The 17,361-nt window shown below is 40.7% G+C and overlaps 5 protein-coding genes across 9 annotated transcripts in view; 3 read left to right on the top strand and 2 right to left on the bottom strand.

Moving 5' to 3' along the window:
- Positions 1 to 1,006: 1,006 nt before the first annotated feature.
- LOC141402838 (coiled-coil-helix-coiled-coil-helix domain-containing protein 7) overlaps positions 1,007 to 17,361 on the top strand; it is a 22,398-nt gene continuing 6,043 nt past the window's right edge. Inside the window, exons 1-3 of one of the 2 annotated variants that reach the window (XM_073984833.1) lie at positions 1,020 to 1,182; positions 2,393 to 2,491; positions 2,560 to 2,763. In XM_073984833.1, coding sequence (XP_073840934.1) covers positions 1,138 to 1,182; positions 2,393 to 2,491; positions 2,560 to 2,667 — 252 coding nt within the window. In that variant the 5' untranslated portion in view covers positions 1,020 to 1,137 and the 3' untranslated portion in view covers positions 2,668 to 2,763. Of the gene's footprint in view, positions 1,183 to 2,392; positions 2,492 to 2,559; positions 2,764 to 17,361 lie in introns of those variants that run through there. The other variant, XM_073984834.1, reaches the window with a different exon arrangement.
- On the bottom strand, positions 2,677 to 3,704 carry LOC141402834 (distal membrane-arm assembly complex protein 2-like). The gene has a single exon (XM_073984828.1). It carries the CDS (start codon positions 3,591 to 3,593, stop codon positions 2,742 to 2,744), a length of 852 nt encoding a protein of 283 aa, XP_073840929.1. The 5' UTR covers positions 3,594 to 3,704; the 3' UTR covers positions 2,677 to 2,741.
- LOC141402836 (uncharacterized) lies at positions 6,086 to 10,263 on the top strand. Its single transcript, XM_073984831.1, has 3 exons — positions 6,086 to 6,546; positions 6,606 to 6,817; positions 10,148 to 10,263. The coding sequence occupies exons 1-3, from the start codon at positions 6,506 to 6,508 to the stop codon at positions 10,252 to 10,254; spliced, it is 360 nt and encodes a 119-aa protein (XP_073840932.1). The 5' UTR covers positions 6,086 to 6,505; the 3' UTR covers positions 10,255 to 10,263.
- Positions 11,272 to 16,773, top strand: LOC141402832 (vacuolar protein sorting-associated protein 26C-like). 4 transcript variants are annotated; one of them, XM_073984826.1, is made up of 5 exons: positions 11,433 to 11,528; positions 11,586 to 13,066; positions 13,129 to 13,247; positions 15,922 to 16,006; positions 16,072 to 16,773. In XM_073984826.1, exons 4-5 carry the CDS (start codon positions 15,941 to 15,943, stop codon positions 16,678 to 16,680), a joined length of 675 nt encoding a protein of 224 aa, XP_073840927.1. In that variant the 5' UTR covers positions 11,433 to 11,528; positions 11,586 to 13,066; positions 13,129 to 13,247; positions 15,922 to 15,940; the 3' UTR covers positions 16,681 to 16,773. The 4 variants fall into 4 exon arrangements, with proteins under 4 accessions (XP_073840926.1, XP_073840925.1, XP_073840928.1 ...); XM_073984827.1 differs by lacking the exons at positions 11,586 to 13,066; positions 13,129 to 13,247 and having other exon boundaries at positions 11,427 to 11,528; XM_073984825.1 differs by lacking the exons at positions 13,129 to 13,247; positions 15,922 to 16,006; positions 16,072 to 16,773 and having other exon boundaries at positions 11,272 to 11,528; positions 11,603 to 12,916.
- LOC141402835 (uncharacterized) overlaps positions 16,676 to 17,361 on the bottom strand; it is a 1,035-nt gene continuing 349 nt past the window's right edge. Inside the window, exons 2-3 of the mRNA XM_073984829.1 lie at positions 17,131 to 17,318; positions 16,676 to 17,057 (exon numbers count right to left, since the gene is read on the bottom strand). Coding sequence (XP_073840930.1) covers positions 17,012 to 17,057; positions 17,131 to 17,318 — 234 coding nt within the window. The 3' untranslated portion in view covers positions 16,676 to 17,011. The remainder of the gene's footprint in view (positions 17,058 to 17,130; positions 17,319 to 17,361) is intronic.

Raw genomic sequence — 17,361 nt, 5'->3', positions numbered from 1 at the left:
AGATATGGGCCTCCGAAGTTCCGAAAATTCCCTTGTTAAATGTCGGCTACTTAGAGAAACATTACAATTTAAAAGAAAATGTTCCCAGTCCATAGGAGAAAGTCTTAAGTCCTCGTACGAAGGCTTCAAAGAGAAGTTTGACAAAACAGCGTAAATTATTGGTCTGTTCCTTTACTTCTGAAAATGGTAAAACCGGCAAAAGTAGTAAAAGTTGTAAACTGCTCCCATATGAATTGTATTGTGTCTGAAGTAAAGGAACGCTTTTCGAGTAAAAAGTGGTAAATCTTGAAGATTCTTCAACGTAAAGGAACAGAGCTTATAATTTAAATAAAAAAAATTAATGCTCCAACTCAACTTGCTCCGTATATTTGAGAGTTGTGGAGCGAATAGTTAAGTTCTATATACTTGGCATGCTTCAAAGAGAAGTTTGACAAAACAGCGTAAATTATAATTTAAACAAATGTAGCGTTCATTAATAGATTCGAAGGCGCGCATTTCAAACACATTTGGCACAGCCCTGAGGTTTATTTTGAGAGTCACTACTAAACATTTTTGTGTTTAGGCACCTTTCAAGTGAGAGAGAATAATTTTTTTCGTCTTTTTTATACTAAAACCAAGCAAAAAGTTTTAAAAATTCTAAAAAATTGCTTAATTGGTGTTTGAGTCAATATTAGGTCACATTTATTTATCCACACACCTAATTTCTCATCTTTGACCGCGATTTTGACACATATAGGTCAGTTTGAAAACAACTGCTTGTGAAGATCTACGAGAGAGAGAGCGTTTGTTGTTTAATAAAATTAAAGAAGAAAAGAATTAGTTTAAAAGAACAATAATAAACATAATTTTGGTAACGCGTGGCTAAATCAAGATTAAACTCTATTAAGAACGTTTTAACATTTAACTACGTTTACATTAATAACATAAATGTCACTTTGCAATGACTACCAAACTGTTTTGCCAGGCGACGCACGTAATCCGTTATAATTTAAGAGCAACCAATTAAACAGCTGTTTGCGTTTTTTTTTAATTTTTGCGGATGATTTGTTTATGTTGCAAAACAAAAGAGAAACGACGTGCTAATTTCTGCTTTATATAATTAAAAAGGGAACAGGATTTAATATTTAATTCACCAAGATGCCACGTAACCCAGATGCTGAAAAGGATAATCCTTGTTTAAAGGTAAAATAAACAAAAGGAAAAGTCGGGTTTAGGCGCAACTTTGATTTATTTCTGTGTATGTATTTTAGGTCGATTGTGGATAGCAAATCCAGTTACCCACAACAAATATAATAGTAAACATTTGTCTTATCTTTCCTTTACCCACCCACCTCAGAAAATTATGAAAAAATTACCACAGATAGTGCTTTTTATCCCGATTCCAACCATGTATTGCTTTTGTTGCGGAAGTGTATACTTCCCGAGATATGGGACTCCAAAGTTCCACGAAGGCCCTAGTCTAAAATGTTGGAAAAACACCGCAGAAAATTATTAAAAAAAATACCACAGGATAGTACTTTTTACACCGAATCCAACGAATCCATAGGAGAAAGTCTTAAATCCCGGCCGAAGGCCGGCTATTTATAGAAAAATATCTAATTTAAAAGAAAATTTTGTTCCCATTCCCGAGATTTGCACCCGTCCATAGAAGTCTTAAAACCCGTCCGAAGGCCGTCAATTTAGAAAAAAATAGGTTAGGGCTTTTGTGGATCTTTTGAGGCCCATATCTCGGGAAGTATACATATCTGCAACAAAAGCAATACATCGTTGGATCCGGTGTAAAAAGCACTATCTGTGGTAATTTTTTCATAGTTTTCTGCGGTGGTTTGCCAAAATTTTAGACTGCTGCCATTGTGGAACTTTGGAGGCCCATATCTCGGGAAGTATACATTTCCGCAACAAAAGCAATACATGGTTGGAATCGGGATAAAAAGTACTATCTGTGATACTTTTTTCATAATTTTCTGCGTTGGGTCGGTAAAGGAAAGGAGTTCCATTTTTATTTCCGCATTGAAATTCATACGTTGTTTTCACAAGTTCAAAACAAATATTGAATGAAGATAGTGCTTTTCAGACCGATTCCAATGAAATATTTTTGTTGCGGAAATGTATACTTCCCGAGATATAGGCTTACTTGTAGTAGTCGAAATTTGCTCCTGTCCATAGGAGAAAGTCTTAAATCCCCTGTCGAAGCCATGCTACTTACGAAAACTTACGATTTAAAGGAAATTTTTGTATTTTTTCTGCTGAGGGCCGGTAAAGGATATTTGTTTCCTTGTTGAATTGCTGTCTATAATCGAACCCTTAGTCCCATCTGTGGCCGCACCTAAACCCGACGTAAACCTAAATCTGAGTCGACTATTCATATTTAAAAATTCCTCCTTCACCCAAGGAACAAGAGCTCTCATACAAATGTTTGAACAAAAACAATTTTGATCGTGAAGCCTGTGAGGTTTATTTCGCAAATTATAAAAATTGCAAGGATTTCTGGGTAAGATAATTACGACAAAAATAACTTACAACAATTGCACATAATCCATATTTCCCTTCTTTTTCCAGCACAAAATACGTTCAGATCGTCGTGCAAAAGGCATCTCTCCATATCTGCCACCAGTTGAGGAGAGAGCAGCAATAAAAGCCGAATATATGAAAACTAAACCACAATAACAATAACTGTTTTTATTTGTATAATTTTTTCTCGTTAAATAATTTATTGTGTAAATAATAACTACTATAACTTTTTACTGTAAATTGTGTACAGAAGCTGCATTGACTATTTTCAATTTTGGTAAGGTCTCCTCCAGCATAGAGCAGGTAAGTTCATATTCCAATGATTCTTTGGGATCATTGACAATTAACAATTTCAAATTATGCAAGCGATATAGACAGGAAAGTCCTCGGGCCGTACATTGTGTTCCCGAGATATCTAGTACCTCTAAATTGTGACATTGAGACCCCGAAACACGATCCAAACACCAATCATCAAATTTGAGGACATTATGAAATGAGGCAAATTTAAGATGCTGCAGCCAACGTATATTTTCCAAACCTTCATAGTAGAGACGCATATTATCACAACGTATGCCTTCAAGTTTGAAAGTGGGATCATATTTATTGGGTAATTTAAAATTGTTATCCTCATCTGCTTTAGTCCACGATTGGCCATTAACAAATTTCACTAAACCACCACGATGTAGTATAAAATGTGCTGTGGCTAAGTCGGGTCCCAGGATTTCATGACGTTCGGGTAGAAATTTTTGCATGTGCCTCTCATCATTTTCCTTTTTCTTTTCCCACATTGCTAACCATTTTTTCGGATTGAGTTCGAGGGGTTTTTGCATCATTAATATGAAATCTGAGGTTTGTTCATTGTTGGCAAAGTATTTTAGTTTTGTTGTAACATCACCCAATTCCTCGTTGGTCTTACGCCACTTCAGGGCAGCTTTTTCTCGGACCAATTCCTCACGTATCCGTTTCAAGGTGGCAGATTCTCGATTATTGCCTTGCTCCTCATTGTTGTTGCGGTGGCATGCAGTTAACGATATGGAACGTTGGGATGTGTGCCTCAAGGCACTTTGGTATAATTTTAACATATTTTTTTGTGCTTTTTATTTAATAACTTAACTTATTTAATTTCGGCTAATTTATTTGTTATGTACTACCCACCAGCTGTGATCAGCTGTGTTTTGTTATTGTTTTTGTAGGCAACATGAATTTTACAATGCATTCTAAACTGTGCGTAAATGCCATGTATTTTGCGTTGCATTTCAAGAAATGCTTTAAAAAACAGTTGTTTACAATAGCTCTGTTCCTTTACGTGCAAGAATCTTCAAGTTTTACCACTTTTTACTCGAAAAGCGTTCCTTTACTTCAGACACCATACCATTCATATGGGAGCAGTTTACAACTTCTACTACTTTTGCCGGTTTTACCATTTTCAAAAATAAAGGAACAGATCAAATATTTTTGATAATTTTACTTTTAATTTATCATGTTATTTATTGAGTCTAAATACATTTTGAGAAGCTGCTTAGGGGTAGTTTTTTTTCCCACGGGAGTTGCCAATCTTCTACTGGGTTTCTGAGATATGCGGGGTCGGCAGCGCCCGAGGGAAACTGAAGGTGTTTACTGTCTCCACATATCTCAGAAACCCTGGGGGTTTGTTTCTCTTTCAAACCCCCCGTGGACCAAAATTGGATCGGGGTAGTTCCCTTAAATAAATCAACTAAGATGGGTAAAAAACGTAAAAGGAGTAAAGTTACGGTGCAGGGAGTTAATAACCCAGTACCGGCGGTAAGCGTTGGTGAGATCACAAGCCACGTACCGTCGAGATCAAGCGATTGTGATCCGGCTGTCTCAGGTGTGGATGCCTTGGCACCTACAGCCGTAACTGCTACAAGTGCAGTATATACAACCCGAATTATTGTTGACGGACCGGTTTTTCAAAAGGATAATGCTTTAGCCAAAACTGGTGTTAATCAGTCCACGGCTGACAGGACCGAAGTTTTGGGCGGGGACGACCTACATCTCAAAGTGATTGGGGACAGTCTGGAGAGACAGAGTAGGGAACTCCTTGACCAACTGGAGAGACTTGTTCCGACCGTACCACCAGAGGACATGCTCAACAATCTCACCCTCACTGACGACGAACTGGACATTACGGTGATCCCAGCTGAGTCAACAAGAAGGTCTGATGACGACATGTCCACTGACGGTGATGTGGTCGAAGAGGTTGTGAACCTTGGTTCGCAACCACAGACAAGTCGCAACCAGTCTGGTCCTGTATCGGCACCAGCCGATACTAAGCTTCGAAGGCAGATTGCCACGGAGTCAATGGATGTTGATGGAGAACCTAGAGATGATCCATCAACAGCCACTGACTCTAAGTCGATGACCATCGAGGGGGAATCAACGGAAGCTCCAACAATTGCCACTGACTCTGAGTCTCCGGCCTGCGTTGGGGAATCCAAGGAAACCTCATCGACGGACACCGACGCAGACGCAATTTCCGCCAAAGAGGCTTCAGATACGAGGCACTACAAGCGTGCAGCTTCGTATCTGCGCAAGTTCGTGGGAAGGGACGCGAGCTCGCATACTAGGAGAGAGATCATGTTCATCAAGAGCAAGCTGAAGTACATGCGGAAATTCGAAAGAATTTATCCAAATGCACCCAGATGCGAGCTCCAGGTGGACAAAATCTTTCTCCCGAACCCTGCTTCAGCTTCAGCCAAAGACTCAGTAGAGACTGCGGCGACAAGCAAAAAGGTGGAGGTGAAGCCTGCTGCTTCTGACAGCAAGGTGGAACCTAAAGCTGTTCCGAAGCCGAACCCGAGCCAGAAGGGACTGGAAAAGGATAAGGGGCATAATCCGACTCCAAATGATTCTCGTAAGAGTAGTCAACTGGAGAAGGTGACTGTCCCAAATCCGGCTCCTACCCCAACTAATGAGGGTAAAGCGGACGAACAGAAGGTGCCTAAGACCTGCGCAAGCCACTCGGGAGTAACGACGGGTGGATCGACTGGGACACCATCGACTTCGGAGAAGACGAACAAGTCCTCGCAGTCAAAGACTGTGAAGCGAGTTCGCTCTTCAGAAGGCCCTCAGCCTTCGCCAAAGAAGACGATGATCTCTCAGACGGTCAACACGGCGAACTCCTATGCTGGTGTCCTTGCTCACAAAGCCAAGGGAAGCAGCACCAGTACTGAGAAGGCGTCCACCTCCTCAGGAAAAGCTGTTACCAAGGCACGTGAGCGAGGACGTAGGAAACCCTACGCCAAAACGGCCACGGTGGCAAACGATGACGAGCTCCTAGTAGCAATCATCGACCGAGCTGACCCCTTCGGGAAAATCAGCGAAAGTCACTGGTTGCTCTTCGAGACTCGGCTTCGTTTAGCCATTGTGTCCACTGAGGCGAACCAGGGTGACCGTCAGTTTGGTGGCGCCTTCCTTCACAAGGGAGTTAAAGTCATTAAATGTCTCAACAGGAGCTCGCAAGAGTACCTTAAGAAGACAGTTAATGGCTTTGATGAACTTTGGGAGGGGGCAAAAATTGCTGCGGTGTCTATAACGGAGATTCCGCCCAGGAAGGTATTCCCAGCATGGGTTCCCCCACCTACCGTGGATAAGGAACTTCTGCTGAGGATGCTGGAGCTCCAGAACCCCGGTCTCCTTACTAAGGACTGGACTGTAATGAGTCTCACCCCTTGTAAGGAGAATGGAGGGATGGACATTAAGATGGCGGTAGACTCCTCAGGAGAGGAGTACCTTAAGATTCGTGAGGGAAAACTGAACTTCGGTTCAGGATGGGTTCGGTTCCGACTGAGTCCACCTCGCGGAAGTCAGTAGGAGTAGGCAGGCGGCAGGTGCTACGCATTTTGCAGATTAATCTGCATCATTGTAAAGCAGCTGCCGCCGAACTACTCCTGTCCCTCACGAACTCAGAGGTAGACATTGTTCTAGTCCAGGAACCTTATATATATAAAAAATAAGGTCTCTGGACTGAACAATGCCAACTTCGAGGTCTTTGCATCGTCCGAAGGGGACAAGGTGAGGACCTGTGTGGTAGGTAGGAAGAACCTCAATCTAATCTTTCTATCTAATTACAGTAATGGAGACATGTGCACGGTGCGACTGGAGAACGGCAGGGAGAAGGCCACTCTCCTGTCCTCAATCTACATGCCGTATGAGGACCCTGATCCACCAAATCAGGGGGTACACAGGCTGCTGAAGGAGAACCTGGGCGTTTGTAACGTTATCCTTGGATGTGACGCCAACGCCCACCATTTTCACTGGGGCAGCAAAGACACAAACACTAGAGGTGAGTCGATTTTCAATTTTATATTATCTTACAATCTAAGAATATGTAATATAGGAAACGATCCCACCTTTAAAATTAGAGGTAGGGAGGAGGTCATTGATCTAACCCTGTCTAATTTAGATGATTCTGTCGTCAGGAACTGGAGGGTATCCAACAAATGCTCCTTTTCGGATCATATGAGGATATACTTTGAAATCTCTTTCGACGGAGTCCGCCAAAATCCTTATAGGAACCCGAGAAGGACGGACTGGGGAAGGTTCACTGATCTGACGAACCATCAACTGACACTTCCCGGAAGGATAGAAACAGTTGCTGAGCTTAACAGTAAGGTGTCCAACCTAACAGAAATCCTTCTTCGCTGCCATAAGGATGCCTGTCCATTAACTTATCCTGGGAAGAAATCCCAACCGGTGTGGTGGAACAAGGATCTTGGCGAACTACGGAAAAACACCAAAAAGTTGTACAACAAGGCGCACTCGACGAAACTTGACAGTGACTGGGAATCGTATAAAGCGAGTTTCACCAAATACAAGAGTGAAATCAAGCGCGCCAAAAAGAAGTCATGGGTTTGTTTCTGTGAGTCTGTAGAAGGGGTAAACGACGCTGCCAGATTCCGTAAGATACTCTCGAAGGACCCCAAATCCATCGGTAGTGTCAGAAGACCGGACGGCACGTGGACAGACTCAGGTCTTGAGACTCTAAACCTTCTAGCTGAGACCCACTTCCCTGACTGCACGGATGCCAGTAACCTTCACATTGAATGTGACAACTTCCAAGTCCAAGAGTCAGTGGACGAGAGCCTCATCGATAAGGTTGTAAGCAGAAACAAAATAAAGTGGGCAGTAAGTACATTCAAACCCTATAAGTCACCTGGTCCAGATGGAGTAATTCCTGCGATGCTTCAATTTGCTGCACCGCAGATATACCAAATTCTGGAGGAGATCTTTAGGGCCTGTTTGTTTCTTTCCTGCGTACCAGATCTGTGGAAAGAGGTAAAGGTAACTTACATCCCCAAAGCGGGGAAAGTCAGTCACTCTGCACCGAAAGACTACAGACCTATTAGTCTATCCTCCTTTCTCCTCAAGACACTCGAACGACTGATCGATCTGGAGATTAGGAGCTTTGTAGACACTGCCTCGCTGAGCGACTCGCAGCATGCCTACATGAAAGGTAAATCTGTCGAAACTGCTCTTCATGAGGTCGTGGGTTTCATTGAGAGAAATATGGAGAACTCAAACTTTACCTTGGCGGCTTTCCTGGATATAGAAGGAGCCTTTAACAACGTAAAACTTGAATCCATTCATCTCTCGCTTAGATCGGTCAACACCCCGGAAACCCTGATCTGCTGGATAAAGAGAATGCTGGAGAGCAGGATCATAAATTCCAGTATCGGGGAGTTGACAACAAGGAAGACAGTAACACGAGGTACTCCCCAGGGAGGTGTACTCTCACCGCTGCTGTGGCTACTTGTGATAAACAATATTTTGGCGGAATTCGACAATCAGGGCATCAAGGTTGTCGCATACGCGGATGATGTAGTTTTACTAATAACTGGCAAATTCTTGTCCACTATTTCGGAGCTTATGCAAGGAGCCTTATCAAAGCTGTCTCGTTGGGCCACCACAAATGGCCTTGGTGTAAATCCAACGAAAACAGAACTGGTATTGTTCACCAGAAAGCGTAAGCTTGGCGACTTCATACCACCAACATTGGATGGAGTGCAGTTGCATCTATCTCCTGAGGCCAAATACCTAGGTACAATCCTGGATTCTCAACTGAGATGGAAAAGGAACGTCGAGGAACGGACGAAGAGAGGTATGATCGCACTCTATTCATGTAAGAATTCGATTGGGAAAAGTTGGGGTCTAAATCCAGCTATTATACACTGGTTGTATAATACTGTGGTGAGACCCATCCTATCCTACGGATGTCTTGTCTGGTGGCATGCGCTTCGACACAAGTCGAACTCGGGCAGCATAGACAAGGTGCAAAGGGCAGCCTCGATCCTGATAACTGGAGCTTTTAGAAGTACACCACAAGCAGCTCTGAACGCGATGCTAAACCTCTTGCCCGCGAGAATTAGCATCAAAGGTCAAGCAGCACGTAGTGCTCTAAGGCTACATGAATTGAATCGTTGGCGTGACAGCACCTATGGTCATGCATGCATTCTTCGAGAGCTAGGGCCAAACCTTGGCTTAAATCAGCAGGGGAAGTTCAGCGACTACTTATCACCAATCCATAGATTTGATGATTTTGAGGTCGTTATCCCTAGTAGAGATGACTGGATCCGTGGTAACCCTCCTCTGGACGGTCTGGCTTTCTATACAGACGGTTCCAAGATGGAAGAAGGTACCGGAGCTGGCGTCTACTGCGAAAAGCTTTGCCTCGAGTACTCCTATAGGTTGAACAGCGACTGTAGCGTTTTCCAAGCAGAAATCTTCGCGATCAAAATGGCCGCAGAGTTGATAAAAAGTCTGGATGCTGAAATCTTTGAACCGGTGACTATCTTCGTTGATAGTCAGCCGGCTCTTAAAGCCATCAAATCCCCCAATATCAAGTCTGAGGCCGTTCTTGAGTGTAGAACTGCTTTGGCGAACCTAACTAACGCTGTCCGACTCTGCTGGGTACCGGGTCACTGTGACATTGTGGGAAACGAGAAGGCAGATGAATTGGCAAGACACGGATCTCAATCAACAAGTCAAGCTATCACTGTTTCTATTAAACCACCCATATGTCACGTTTTTCGGAAGGTGGGGACGTTCTTTGAAGAACAGGCCAAGGAACTATGGCATAATGAACCAAGGTGCAACGTGTCAAGGGCCATTTGGCCGAATCTTTCAACAAAGAGAACAACTTCGCTTTTAAGTCTGAGTAAATCAGAAATCAGGGTATTGACGGGAGTCATTACCGGCCATTGCTACATCCGAGCTTTTATCGGCAAATGGCAGGATGACTATTGCAGGCTCTGTGAAGATGAGGAGGAAACGGAGACGATCGAGCATATTCTATGTCGTTGCCCGATGTTAACTCGAAAGCGGTATAGACTAACAGGAGTACGCTTTCCTCCAAGCCTAACCTTCTACTCAAACATGGAACCAACAATCATAAACAACATCATTAAAAATCTGAAGTGGCTGGGACGGCGCGACCCATAAGCGTAACTACTTCTCTGACAGTTTTTTCCACCATCGCCAAAAAACCACCCTCTCTGTCTTTATTGCATCTTCATTATTTCTTATAATTAATTCTTTTATTATTATTCTCCAAACCACACCCCCTTTTTTTTTTTTTTTTTTCTTTATTCTTCTCTCTTTTCTCTTCTCTTTTCAGGTAATTCTGAACCTCCTTTTTCTTTATGGATGATCACAATGGACCGAAAGGTCTCCGAGTGGCGTAGTCAATATACATATATATTGACTACACATCCCCAAACCTAACCTAACCTAGGGGTAGTTTACACTATATGTAAATGTCATATGACATGCAATTTTCCATCGTTATATATTCGCTAATATGTGCAATATTGGAGATTTTCCTTACGCTATTTACTCTGTGGGCCCACACCAGCAAAAATGTAAAAAAACTACGTCTCCACATTGCCTCCGTGGGTAGATATGGAATGTTTTTATTTCGTGTCATATGACATTTACATATAGTGTAAACTACCCCTTATAGTTTTCTCTAAGTTGTTTCTCACTACTCTTTTCTCATTTTTATGAATAGCAGGTAATTTTCCAATGTCTTTTAAACAGTGCAATGTCAACAATGCAAAGCCAACTGCGTTACCTTTGAGTACCACCGCTGACCAAGCAGTGTTGCAATTTTTTTGGAAATATTGAGATAGTTTTATTATATTTTTTTAATTATTATTATATTTGGAGCTTTTATTTCTTTGTTTAGAATTAATTGCTCTTATGCTAAGTTTACATTTACGAAATCCACTCGATTTCAACTGTCAATTCCATAGCTCAAACGTCAAATGAAATCTCATCTGGATTTCATTTGACGTTTAACCTATGGATTTGACAGTTGAAATCGAGTGGATTTCGTAAATGTAAACCAAGCATTATTTCGGAAAAGGCGGCAATGCATTTTAAACTGTATAACACTGCCATGCATTTTGCGTTACATTTCAAGAGTTTAATTAATTAACAGCTGTTTGGGAGCTTGAAAAAACCGTCTTTTACGTTATTTTTGTTTAATGTATCAAGTTATTTATGGAAATTAAATAAAAATCTTTTTTACTTTCCTCTGATTTGTAGTTTCCTGTTATTCATCTCACAGTTGCAGTAATTTTTATAAATGCCGGTAAATTTCCAATGTCTTTCAAACTTATGACAATGCCATATCAACTGCGTTACATTTGATGAATCGCTACCGGCAAACAGGTGTGCATAATTAATTTATAATTCTTGTACATTTTCGGATTCTTTTCTGTTCTTTTATTGAATTAGTTATAAAACATCCACAAACATCCCAGATGGGACAAGGGAGACTTCTCTCTCTATAAACTCACTATTACAATTTTTTTAGAAGAGGCGAACGGAGCAATTTAAACTGTATGACACTGCCATGTATTTTGCGTTACAATTGAAGAATCACATTACTGCACAGATGTTTGAGGATATCTTCTTGATTAAACTCCCTTTGAGTCTTGGACGCAAGCTTCCTCGAGAAAGAACTCTTAAATAAATCCAGTTAGAGCCACTAGGTAGGTACAACATTACAAACATATACATAGATCATTAAAACTCATCTTATGCCCTAGTTTATTCATTCCAAAAGAGTCTATTTCGTAGTGGTTAAAGCCTTGATTATAGAAACTTAAAATATGAACTCCAAGAATCAAAAAAATGACCCATCGACTTCGTTCGAGGGACGACCTAATGCAGCTGAAAACACTCCGGAGGAAAATCGAAGAAGAACGGAGAGGAATCAGAAGAATTCCTATCGCAAAGCATTCTCTTATTGCAGCAGATTCATTGATAGAGATCCAAGCACTATGAAAGAGCAACATTTTCATAATATAAGATTAAAACTAAGGTTTATGAGAAAAATGGAAAACAAATTTCCCCATCTACGCAAAACAGAATCCCTGCCGATAGACAGAATCCCATTATCCAAGGAAGCCAGTAATTCCAAAACATCCACAGATCAACCTAACTCAATGTCTGCTGACGTTAGTAATGGAATCTGTGACAGCACAAAAGGGAATGAATTAATCGAAGTTAACCAAATAAAAAGAGAAATAGTTGAGGAACCTGCATCTGAGAGTAGAGTAGTGACAGCCGACGAAAGTAAAGAACATACAAATACTAAGCCTCTGACGAAGAGCATACCAACACAGTTTGATGCGAAAATAATAGATTCCTCTAACAATCAGCAGCCAATGACTCGACAGCAACGAAACGAAGAAAAAAGAATGCGGTCAATTGAAGATGCTGGTCCATATATATCCATTGCGAGGGCTCTAGCTGGCATTGCTCCAGGAAATGTCATAGATGTAGCTGCTACTTCCAGCTACACAACTAGAAATTCAGTTTGTTTCAGTATCCCAGTTGATCTTCGACTGGCAATAATTGATAGGGCTGACCCCGATGGTAGGATCAGCAAAGATCATTGGTTGCTTATTGAGGCTTATGTGCGGGATATTATCCTCTGCGATGATGTGGAGGCAAGCAAAACTAGCTTCGGCAAATCAACTCCCTATAAGGGCGTTCAAGTCGTACAATGTCTCAGTGAAGAGTCTTGGGAATTTCTCAGACAGACCATCAATGAAATGGATGCCCTGTGGGAGGGTGCAGATCTCGCAGCAGTTTCAATTTCGGAAATTCCCTGCGGTATAGAAGTAACAGTATGGGTACCTCCTCCGAAAACGGATTCTGTAGAGTTATTAAAATTGCTGCAGAAACAGAATCGTGGTCTTAGAACCTGCAGCTGGCGAGTAATCAACTCATATTCACAGAAAGGTGATAGCCTTGTATTTAAGATGATTATCGATCAGGAGAGTGCCCAGTATGTAAAAAATTGTGATGAAATACTAAATTTTGGCTCGGGGTTTGCTCGAGTACGCTTCCCACAATAACATAAAACCAAAAATATTAGAGAGCAGCAGTAGCTTTGGGTGGAGTAAATAGATCTACTCTGCTGTCGGGCTGCTGCTGCAGAAATCCGCCATCGACCTTTTCCAAGAACCTTATTTACGCAACACAGCAATGTTTCTTGGACGATGGTGGTTGCGAGAAGAAGGTAAGGAAATACCTACCTTGAGTAATACAATTGTAGATCTTAATAATTTTTTATCATTTTAGTATGACCTTTAAGCGACAGCTAGAGGCAGGTTATTTCGGATAGAAGGATTGCTATTGAATTAATAAAGGTTTACGCTCCATATTTCCACATGGTAACACAGCAGATCTATGGCCATAGGGTGAGTCTATATCCAATTTTAACTATATATATTTAAAGACTCTCTCAGCTCGTCTATAAAATCTAATCCTGCTTCCATAGACCCTTCCTGAGAGAAAGGGTGCTTCTATGGAACTTTCCTGGAGAAAAGGGTGCCTCCAGAGACCCGTTCAGAAAGAATGGATGCTTCCAGAGCCCCTATCGGAAAGAATGGATACTTCCAGAGCCCCTATCGCAAAGAAAGGGTGCCTCGTGAAACCATATAGGAAAGAAAGTGTGCCTCCGAGACACTTTCGGAAAGAATCGGTGCTTTCAGATAACGTTTCTGAGAGAATGGTGCTTCCAGAAACCCTTTAGAAAGAAAATGTGCATCGGGAGACCATATCGGAAAGAAAGTGTGCCTTCAGAAAGCCGTTGGGGAAGAATGGGTGCTTCAGGGGTGCTTCTTTAGACCCTTTTTGAAAGAAATGGTGCTTCTTTACAGCCTTTCTGAAAGAAAGGGTGCTTCTTTACAACCTTTCTGAAAGAAAGGGTGCTTCTTTACAACCTTTCTGAAAGAAAGGGTGCTTCTTTACAACCTTTCTGAAAGAAAGGGTGCTTCTTTACAACCTTTCTGAAAGAAAGAGTGCTTCTTTACAACCTTTCTGAAAGAATGAGTGCTTCTTTACAACCTTTCTGAAAGAAAGAGTGCTTCTTTACAACCTTTCTGAAAGAAAGAGTGCTTCTTTACAACCTTTCTGAAAGAAAGAGGGCTTCTTTACAACCTTTCTGAAAGAAAGAGTGCTTCTTTACAACCTTTCTGAAAGAAAGAGTGCTTCTTTACAACCTTTCTGAAAGAAAGGGTGCTTCTTTACAACCTTTCTGAAAGAAAGGGTGCTTCTTTACAACCTTTCTGAAAGAAAGGGTGCTTCTTTACAACCTTTCTGAAAGAAAGGGTGCTTCTTTACAACCTTTCTGAAAGAAAGGGTGCTTCTTTACAACCTTTCTGAAAGAAAGGGTGCTTCTTTACAACCTTTCTGAAAGAAAGGGTGCTTCTTTACAACCTTTCTGAAAGAAAGGGTGCTTCTTTACAACCTTTCTGAAAGAAAGGGTGCTTCTTTACAACCTTTCTGAAAGAAAGGGTGCTTCTTTACAACCTTTCTGAAAGAAAGGGTGCTTCTTTACAACCTTTCTGAAAGAAAGGGTGCTTCTTTACAACCTTTCTGAAAGAAAGGGTGCTTCTTTACAACCTTTCTGAAAGAAAGGGTGCTTCTTTACAACCTTTCTGAAAGAAAGGGTGCTTCTTTACAACCTTTCTGAAAGAAAGGGTGCTTCTTTACAACCTTTCTGAAAGAAAGGGTGCTTCTTTACAACCTTTCTGAAAGAAAGGGTGCTTCTTTACAACCTTTCTGAAAGAAAGGGTGCTTCTTTACAACCTTTCTGAAAGAAAGGGTGCTTCTTTACAACCTTTCTGAAAGAAAGGGTGCTTCTTTACAACCTTTCTGAAAGAAAGGGTGCTTCTTTACAACCTTTCTGAAAGAAAGGGTGCTTCTTTACAACCTTTCTGAAAGAAAGGGTGCTTCTTTACAACCTTTCTGAAAGAAAGGGTGCTTCTTTACAACCTTTCTGAAAGAAAGGGTGCTTCTTTACAACCTTTCTGAAAGAAAGGGTGCTTCTTTACAACCTTTCTGAAAGAAAGGGTGCTTCTTTACAACCTTTCTGAAAGAAAGGGTGCTTCTTTACAACCTTTCTGAAAGAAAGGGTGCTTCTTTACAACCTTTCTGAAAGAAAGGGTGCTTCTTTACAACCTTTCTGAAAGAAAGGGTGCTTCTTTACAACCTTTCTGAAAGAAAGGGTGCTTCTTTACAACCTTTCTGAAAGAAAGGGTGCTTCTTTACAACCTTTCTGAAAGAGGAGGTGTCTATAGAATAGAAGACCTCCGTAGGAGGTTTCTATAGAATAGAAGACCTCCGTAGGAGGTTTCTATAGAATAGAAGACCTCCGTAGGAGGTTTCTATAGAATAGAAGACCTCCGTAGGAGGTTTCTATAGAATAGAAGACCTCCGTAGGAGGTTTCTATAGAATAGAAGACCTCCGTAGGAGGTTTCTATAGAATAGAAGACCTCCGTAGGAGGTTTCTATAGAATAGAAGACCTCCGTAGGAGGTTTCTATAGAATAGAAGACCTCCGTAGGAGGTTTCTATAGAATAGAAGACCTCCGTAGGAGGTTTCTATAGAATAGAAGACCTCCGTAGGAGGTTTCTATAGAATAGAAGACCTCCGTAGGAGGTTTCTATAGAATAGAAGACCTCCGTAGGAGGTTTCTATAGAATAGAAGACCTCCGTAGGAGGTTTCTATAGAATAGAAGACCTCCGTAGGAGGTTTCTATAGAATAGAAGACCTCCGTAGGAGGTTTCTATAGAATAGAAGACCTCCGTAGGAGGTTTCTATAGAATAGAAGACCTCCGTAGGAGGTTTCTATAGAATAGAAGACCTCCGTAGGAGGTTTCTATAGAATAGAAGACCTCCGTAGGAGGTTTCTATAGAATAGAAGACCTCCGTAGGAGGTTTCTATAGAATAGAAGACCTCCGTAGGAGGTTTCTATAGAATAGAAGACCTCCGTAGGAGGTTTCTATAGAATAGAAGACCTCCGTAGGAGATTTCTATGTATATTTGTCAGTTTTAATTGATTTTTTTTTACCTTTTCTCTTCTAGGGTTCATATCACCTAAGTCATGGGTTCGAGTTCCATTAATTTTGAAATCAAGCTCAAGCGGGAAAATAAGGTCTACTATGAAAATGTGAGTATATTCTCCCGGTTACAAAATAAAACCTTATCTAATTGTCTTCCTTTCTTCCCTTACAGGACGTCTTAGTGGGTTGTGTACAATTTTCCTGTCCCTCAGAGGCCAAGCATGATGGCATACAATTATCCCTAGAGGGCATTGTTAATCTCCAGTTAAGCAACAGCAAATCAGTTGGTCTCTTGGATGCCTTTTCAAATTCCTTAAAACCCATTACCTTACTCAGTTCCACAATTGATTTATCTGCCCCGGGAAAACTAAATGCGGGCGTTTCGGAATTTCATTTTGAATTCCCCCTGAAATGTACCAAGGAACCCAAGATGCTTTATGAAACTTATCATGGAATGTTTATCAATATCAATTACCAATTACGGTGTGATGTAAAGCGAAGTTTCCTTGCCAAGTCGCTGCAAAAGACCCAACAATTTTGTATACAATATAAACCTGAACAGGAGCCGGTGCCACCACCCAAGGAAGTGTGTTTTAGCATTAGCCCTGAAAGTATACAAAAGAATTCCAAGGAACGTATAACAATGCCGAGATTTTTAATAACAGGGAAATTTGAGAAGCTGGAATTTTGTATTACCCAACCTCTCAAAGGTAACTTGACGGTTCAACACACAGAAGCTGCCATTAAGTCAATTGAGTTGCAGCTGCTTAGGGTGGTTTAGGGTGGTGGTGCAACAAAAAATTTTTATTATTAATATTCATAGTTACATTCTCATAAAACAAAAGAATTAAAATAAAAAAGTAAAAAAACAGAACTTCAGAGGTATTACAAATATACAAATGACAAATTTTCTTCAAATAAAAATTAAATTATTATAAAATAGTAAAACTTTTGGATTTAATATACAAATACATAGTACTTATGTACAAATGACAAATTGTCTTCAAATACAACCCTGACATATTTTTTATATTTTTTTAAATGAAGCGAGATAAATGAAAATGAAGTTTAATAAAATATGCGACCTGAAAACAAAAGGAAATTGATGTTTTTCATTTAAAACGTTGAGGATGTACATTTTTCACGTGATCCCTAAGCCTGAAAAAAAATGTAACAATAAAAAAATTAAAAAGTAAGTAAAAATAAATAAAAGTAGACTTTGATAACTTACTCGTAGAACGCTAGGAATGTCGATTGACAAATCGTGCAGGTGAAAGGTTTCGTATGCGTTCTCATATGTTTTTCAAATTGGGAGGATCGCAGAAAACCTTTCCCACATTCCTTGCATGAGAATGGCTTCTCAGTGGAATGGGTGGCCATGTGTCTCCTCAAACTAAAGACAGATAATTGTTTCTTACACTAAAAGAAAATACAAATATATGTAATAATATATTTAATAATG

This window comes from Musca autumnalis, unplaced genomic scaffold, assembly GCF_047663935.1.
Source record: "Musca autumnalis isolate F117 unplaced genomic scaffold, ASM4766393v1 scaffold_4, whole genome shotgun sequence".
NCBI lineage: Eukaryota > Metazoa > Arthropoda > Insecta > Diptera > Muscidae > Musca > Musca autumnalis.
This window is presented reverse-complemented; position numbering and strand designations above follow the sequence as displayed.